The following is a 7190-nucleotide window of genomic DNA, read 5'->3' as shown; positions in this document are numbered from 1 at the left end:
TGAAACCAACATCCCTTATAAAAGCTTCTCTAAAAAACATATTATTACTTCAAATATGAAGGTTTTTACTCTTCAAATAAATTGTTAAAATTTTAAATTTGAATTTTTGAGTTTTGAAACTTCAAATATAAAGTATTACTACTCAAATTTTTAAGTTTGAAGATTCATATTTTTATTTGCATTTTAATCCTTACATTTATATATTAAATATATGATTTAGTATTCTATTAAATATATGATTTAGTATTCTTTTGTTTATATATTTAATCCTTAAATATTTTCAAATTTGGTTTTATAGATTTAAATTTTACAGATAAAATTAAAAAAAAACTTTAAAATAAGATTTAAAATATTTTAAAATTAGATTTAGACAACAACAATATTACAAATGAAACTTACAAACTAATCATATATGCGAGTATTACGAAAATATTTTTATAGACTAATGTGATATTTTACTTGTAATTTAATATATAATCATGTATTGTTATGTAAACTGTTATATTTCAATGTAACATTTTATTAATTAATTCTACTATAAATTTTGTATATATATGTTATTTATTTATAAATTTTTATAGATTTAAATTAATTATGATAAATATAAGTTTTAAAGTATAAAATATAAATACTTTTGAAAGTTCATTTTGAAGTTTTATTTTTGAAAAATACTAATTTAAACTTCAAATATGTAAAACTTTAAAATACAGTGTCTTTTTAGAGATTGCTCTAAGTAAACAAATAAATCATTTTATGAGATTTGCCAAACTAGACTGAAACGAACCATAGAAAACTGAACCAAACGAGATTCAATTATAGTAAACATAGGTTAGAGTAAAAAGACATTGGAAATCTATAAACGCAATAAATTAATTTAAAATACTCTAAATTTTTAATAGTAGAATACTATTTTATAAAAAAGCATAATATATATTTTATATAAGAAAATGCATGCATAAAAATTAAGACTTAGATTTGTTTTATTAATCTACACATTAAACTTTATTTCAGGTTCGGTATCTTAAAAACATTCAGACAACTTCAATACGAACTAGATGCATGGGTGTGCTTTCTTCGGTATTGTTTTAAATTTTTGTCAGCGGAGTAAGAGATAACATCTTTTAAATCTCGTGAAATAAAAAATTACAAAAAGGAGAAAAGAAGAAATAAGTTGAAACTTGGAAATCATGCAAAGCCACACCTCTCTACTTCACTAACATCTCACCGTCTTAGGTGTCCTCTTCTCATCTCTCCAACTCCATCTATAAATAAACCTTCTCAAAACTTTTAATTTTATTACAAATTAAGAAAAGCGAAAAAGAAGATCAAAGAACAAGTAGCTAGACACTTGCTCGAACATTGTCTTATTGTCTTAATGGCGGATACACATCGCGTCGACCGTACTGATAGGCACTTGCAATTTCAGTCGCCTTATGAAGGTGGCCGAGTGAATATTCAATTTGAAGGCGCTGGTGAAGGTTACGGCCAATCTGGCTATGGTGGTGGTGGTGGTTATGGCCAGTCTGGTTATGGTGGTGGTGGCTACAAGAGCATGATGCCTGAAAGTGGCCCATCTAGCACCCAAGTAACGTTTTATCCACATTTTGCATTTTTGATATATATATATATATATATATATATATTCTCTAACCTTCATGCATACAAAGCTAATGAGATTTTTCTTGGGACCAAATAAGACATGTTTTATAATTCCGGAATTGTTTTCTTTGAGCAAAAAAAAAAAGAATTATGAACATGATTTGAATTTCTAAACTGGTGCTGAGTGCTGACCATATAATGGTTACTAAGATATGTATTATTATATTTTCTTAAACAAAAAGATACGTATTATTCCGATTGCTAATAAAAAAAAGAAATTTAACAGATGCACCTATAATTGTCCGATCAATATAGGCATATATATTATCTCTTCCCTTGTCAATACTTCTTCTTGATCTTAATCCTTTGATTTTTGATTAATATTGTCTTCATAAGATTCACGTTAAAAATGGTTACATGCACATATGGACATCTTTGTCTTGGTTTTAATACAATAGTTGTTAACTAATTAACGTCATTTTTGAAAGGTAATATCGTTTCTGGTCGGAGTCCCTATAGTCGGTTCGCTGCTTGCCATAGCCGGTTTACTTCTAGCCGGTTCGGTGATAGGTTTAATGATCTCAATACCGCTTTTCCTGCTCTTCAGCCCGGTCATAGTCCCAGCGGCTATAACCATCGGGCTTGCAACAACGGGATTCTTGGCCTCCGGAATGTTTGGTCTTACCGGGCTTAGCTCAATCTCGTGGGTCATGAACTACCTTCGTAGGACCAGGGGGGGTGTGCCTGATCAACTGGAGTATGCTAAGAGGAGAATGGCTGATGCTGTTGGCTACGCTGGACAGAAGGGTAAAGAAATGGGTCAGTTCGTACAAGATAAGGCCCATGACGCTAAACAATATGATATTTCTAAGCCACAGGATACTACTACTACTACCACCACCACTACCAAGGGTCATGAGACTAGGACGGCAGCAGCATGATAAAGTTCTGTTTGAGAGGTTATCGTATTTTCACTATGATGTTGCGTTCTTTTGTTATCATTTAGTTTCAAGCCAAGAACCGTGCAGCGCGGTGTCTTTGTAAGCATAAACTGTCGTCAGTACTGTACTTGAATGCTCAATAAGTTCTACATCGTCTTATGTCAGAAACTATAGATGTTTTATATATGCGTCTAATAGTGTACTTATATGACAATCTCCAGATGAAAACTCAGAAACTACCAATAATCTGTACAAAAGCAAAACCTTTTGAGAAATGACGAAACCTCTTAGAATCTCTAATAATGAGTCTCCCTTTCTCCATCAAAAGTTATTACTTTAGCTGTTTCATGAAATTCTCCACTTCTCTACGTTATCGTCTCCATTGGACTAATTAATCACCAAAGACCAAACACCATTGCAATCTTCTCGCTATGTTGATTATTCATTCTCTCTTAATCTTCATCAACATCATGGAATAATTATACACTCTGTTCTCCATTTATATCCTAATTCATTCTTCATCTTCTTTCTGATCTCTTTAAGCCTCTTCTTTGTGCATCTCCGATTTAGGATGAGACAAATCTCCAACAACAAACCTATGAATCTTATTGCCATGTTCCATAAAGCTACAGCCTGAAGCTCTTGCAAGACCTTTCTGTTTCATGAGATTTCTTAATCTTGAAGCATCTTTGCATTGACCAGAAGCTGAATTGATAGCATTATGTAGTCTCTAATACGAGCTATAGTTCTGTTAACTATTGTTGTCTAACCGTGACAGACATTTGGGTTTTAGTATAAACCAACAGAAAGGCATAATAAAACTCATTCTAATCTATAGAAACTTCGATACATGTATTACAAAAATTACCGGTTTAAATTTCTTACATCAAACCGTCTAGTTGGCTCAAACCTTGGATCATATACTTACAACTCAAAGTGTTCGGAACAAACCCAACTCTCTGCATTCGTTCCTGAAGCTCTAACACCTTCTTATACCCACTTCTCGTTTCACAAACCGCTTTAACAAGCAAATTGTAACTCTCTATGTCAAAGATTCTAAACTCCATAGCAAAGAAAGCCAATAAACTCTCAGCTTTAGCGAAATCCAACTCCATGCAGTATCCAGTAACCAAAGCCCCGCATATAAAACAATCCGGCTTGACATCAGAATCAACCATTTCCACCATCAAAGACTCAGCTTCACGGTTCCTACCAATCCTACACAAGCAGCCAATAAGAGCTCGGTAAGAATTAACATCTAACACTTGGTTCTGACTTGTGAGTTTCTCTTTCAGAAGCAACGCCTCATCGATCGCATCACAACGAGAGAAAGACTCAATTAAGCTGTTGTAAGTCTCTGGTGTCGCCTTGTGACCTTCCTCCTCGGTGATTCGTTCTAAAAGATGCTTTGCTGCAAACGGTTTCCCTTCCCGGCACAAACTCTCTATCAGAAAGCTGCAAACTTCAAACGGGATTCTAACTCTCAACCTTGTAAGCTCGACAAAAAAGTTCACAGCAGCGAGTAACCGTCCTTCTCTCACAAACCCTTCAACTATAATCTTACAAGTGAACGTATCCGGAACAACGATATTCCCAAGCATTTCGTGCAACAGCCTCTTCGCCTGCTCCATCATCCCTTCTTTGCAATAAGCATATACAAGAGTGTTGTAGGCGACACAATCAGGCTTAATCCCTCTGTCTACCATCCTGTGGAACGTCTGATGAGCTTCTCTGACTCTCCCTTCTTTACAAAGACCTTTGATAAGCGACGTGTAGGTAACCAAATCCGGCACCACACGACGCCTATACATGATCTTGTAAAGATAAAACGCTTCTTTCAACCTCCCTCTCCTACAATAACTACTCACCAACGTGTTATAAGTGACTAAATCAGGCTCAAACCCTTCTTCCTCTTCCATCTTCTCCAGAAAGTCGTTAACTTGGTTAAAACTGGAACCTTTGCAGAACGCATTGGTGAGAATGTTGAACGTGTGAGCGTTGGGATGGATTCCTACTCTACACATCACGCTATACACTTGCCAACAGTCATCCGCTAGGTCCAGCTTCAGCAAACCGTTCAAGAGATGGTTACAAGTGACAACGCTAACAAGGAAACCGAAAGCAATCACCTTTCGAAAAGCAGAGAAGCCTTCTTCTACCAAACCTAACTTCAGATAAGCCTTGACGAGCATATCGAAAACAACGGGATCCCAATTGCATTCATCCGTAGCAGAGACCAAAACACTAAACACATCTTCTTCTTCTTCTTCATTGGCTACTGACTCAATCAGTTCACAGAGAAATTGCATAGCTAAAGGGAACTTCTTTGACCAAGCGAGAACGTGAAGAAGCAAACAGTAGTTACCGACGTTCGGGGTCTTGCCCAAATCGGATTTGACCCAATTGAAGAACGCGAGAGCTCGAGTGGCGTCTGATTGGAACCTAAGCAAAACCCTAGAGATTTCACGGTGGCCCAGGTGAGGAATCAGGGATTTGACTGAGTTGCGGAGGTTGGATGAGAGGGAATCGTGTTGATTGAGAGAGGAGCAGATGACGTCGACGATTCGGTTAGGGTTTAGGGTATTGGGAAGTAGATTGTAAAGCGGGTTGAGGGTGATTGGTTTAGGTGGATCATCACATCGCGGGATTAGCTGCAACGAAGAAGAAGAGGAGGAGGAGGAGGATGAGAAGAAGCGGTGGTTAGAGAAATCTCGTTTGAGTAGAGAAGCAGCATTAATGGCTGATACTCGCTTCATAAACGAAACAGCGACCAAGCGGAGGCGAAACTAGAGTGTGGGAGAATTGAAATGAAAGAAGCAGAAAACAAATGAAAATTCGAATTTGTTGGAACGGAAGTTAAGTTTCTAATAGGCTTTCAGTTCTCCTTTTAATGGGCTTTTTATATAAAGGAGTAAAATTTTGGCCTACTTTCTTCACTTCATTCAATAAGAGATTACACAACATTTTATACATTATCTCAAAATATCAATGTTCTTCTTTCTTCTACTTTGTTTTTCGCTGGTTGTCAAGATCCATTATTTTTGAAGCAGTTTTTCTTTTTGGCCGATTTATGTTCGCTATGAAGAACTTAAATATTCACTATTTACCAAATTATTGATTTCATTCCTTCTAGAAACTTAGATTGAAAACTTAGAGCATCATTTTCCCAAGCTCTCTGTGGTCTCTTAAGTTAATTTTGATTTAAAACAAAATCAAAAATACATATTAGACGTACCTTAATTATATTAAGGGGAACCAAGAGACGGTTCTTGCTCTCTCTCCTCTCCTTCCTCCGCTGTAGCTTCTTCTTCTCCATCTCACTTCTCCCCTCCTTCTTCTGCTGTAATTTCTTCTTCTATTCCAATTGTTATATCGCTTTTCCTCGTGAAGTCTTAAAGCTTCGATCTTTTCTTTGAATATACAAAACCCACGTCGTGTAAAGCAATACCCATATGACAGATTGACAAAAACCCTTAATCAAAGATCAAAGCTTTTGCTATTCTCTTATTCGGGTTTTGACTCGCTTTCCGTAAGTGTGATCGTGAGAGCGAATCTGATGAACCATTTCGAATTTCGAAGCATTTGTCTTTTTTGGGTTTCCTAGATTCTGACCCATGAGAGAATTTTGGATTGTGTTGTAGACGCCTATAAACCGGAATGACATAAACGATAAAATAACAGCGATGTTAAGAAAAATAGATGAATGTAAGAACGAATACAAGAACGATAAGAAATCGTATTCGTAAAGAGACATGGAGTCGAGATATGATCTCTTTCCTTAACTCAAAATATTCGCTCCGTTAGTGAGACGGGACTGTACGAATATAGAGTCCCATGATACAACCATGGCAGACGAATCACGCCTCACTCGTGATCGCCCTATCGAACTATAAACTCTACGAAACACTCTCTAGACTTACGTTGAGGAATTTGGTGATTTTTTGTTGCGTGAAAAAACTTTTAAGAAATGAAGGAGGGGACAAGTTTATAAAGAAGAGAAGACGAGCCACTTTCCGTAACTGATGCCGCACGTGCGCACGTTGGCGGAAATCTCGCGAGGATCTCGGAGGCGAGGCGTTACGAAACTTCCTCCGCAAGATCTTTTCTCGTTTAAACTTATCGTCAAGAAGAGAGACAGCGTGTTGTTTTTAAACGAACTACGTGTTGTTTAAAATAAAATGCATGTCTTTTTTCGAGAATTAAATGGCAAAACGCTGAGCTTAACTTGGTCCAAAAAGAATATTCTTATCGGGCCGGAGGCCCGACACCAAGACCCAAGACCCAAGACCCAAGACCCAAGACCTAGGACCCAAGACCCAAGACCCAAGACCCAAGCCCACGCCCACGCCCACGGCGGCGCGCGCGTGGGGAGCTCTCTCTTCCTCTGAGCTGTTTAACCTCTCATGTCATGAAGACATATATATACTCCTCAAAATCAACTCTCCCAACCAATGTGGGATGTTGTTAACTTCATTTCATTAAAGCCAACAAGGCTTTTTATAAGAACCCATAGGCCCATTTGTTTTCACATTTTGCCATATATTATTTGAGCCATTAGGCTTAATAATTAGGCCCAACAATCCCCCACATGAATAGAAATGACTCTTCTAAAACATATGCAGACTAAATGCAGACTCGATAGACTCTAAA

The 7190-nt window shown here is 36.9% G+C and overlaps 2 protein-coding genes across 2 annotated transcripts; one reads left to right on the top strand and one right to left on the bottom strand.

Moving 5' to 3' along the window:
• Positions 1–1311: 1311 nt before the first annotated feature.
• Positions 1312–2690, top strand: LOC106337122 (oleosin 21.2 kDa-like). The gene is made up of 2 exons (XM_013776169.1): positions 1312–1585; positions 2088–2690. The coding sequence occupies exons 1-2, from the start codon at positions 1376–1378 to the stop codon at positions 2538–2540; spliced, it is 663 nt and encodes a 220-aa protein (XP_013631623.1). The 5' UTR covers positions 1312–1375; the 3' UTR covers positions 2541–2690.
• Positions 2691–3283: 593 nt separating this feature from the next.
• LOC106337121 (pentatricopeptide repeat-containing protein At5g40400) lies at positions 3284–5334 on the bottom strand. The gene has a single exon (XM_013776168.1). The coding sequence runs from the start codon at positions 5294–5296 to the stop codon at positions 3422–3424; it is 1875 nt and encodes a 624-aa protein (XP_013631622.1). The 5' UTR covers positions 5297–5334; the 3' UTR covers positions 3284–3421.
• Positions 5335–7190: the final 1856 nt, after the last annotated feature.

Source organism: Brassica oleracea, chromosome C4 (assembly GCF_000695525.1).
Source record: "Brassica oleracea var. oleracea cultivar TO1000 chromosome C4, BOL, whole genome shotgun sequence".
Classification (NCBI taxonomy): Eukaryota; Viridiplantae; Streptophyta; class Magnoliopsida; order Brassicales; family Brassicaceae; genus Brassica; species Brassica oleracea.
Note: the sequence above shows the minus strand (reverse complement) of the source record. Positions and strands in the feature narration are given on the sequence as shown.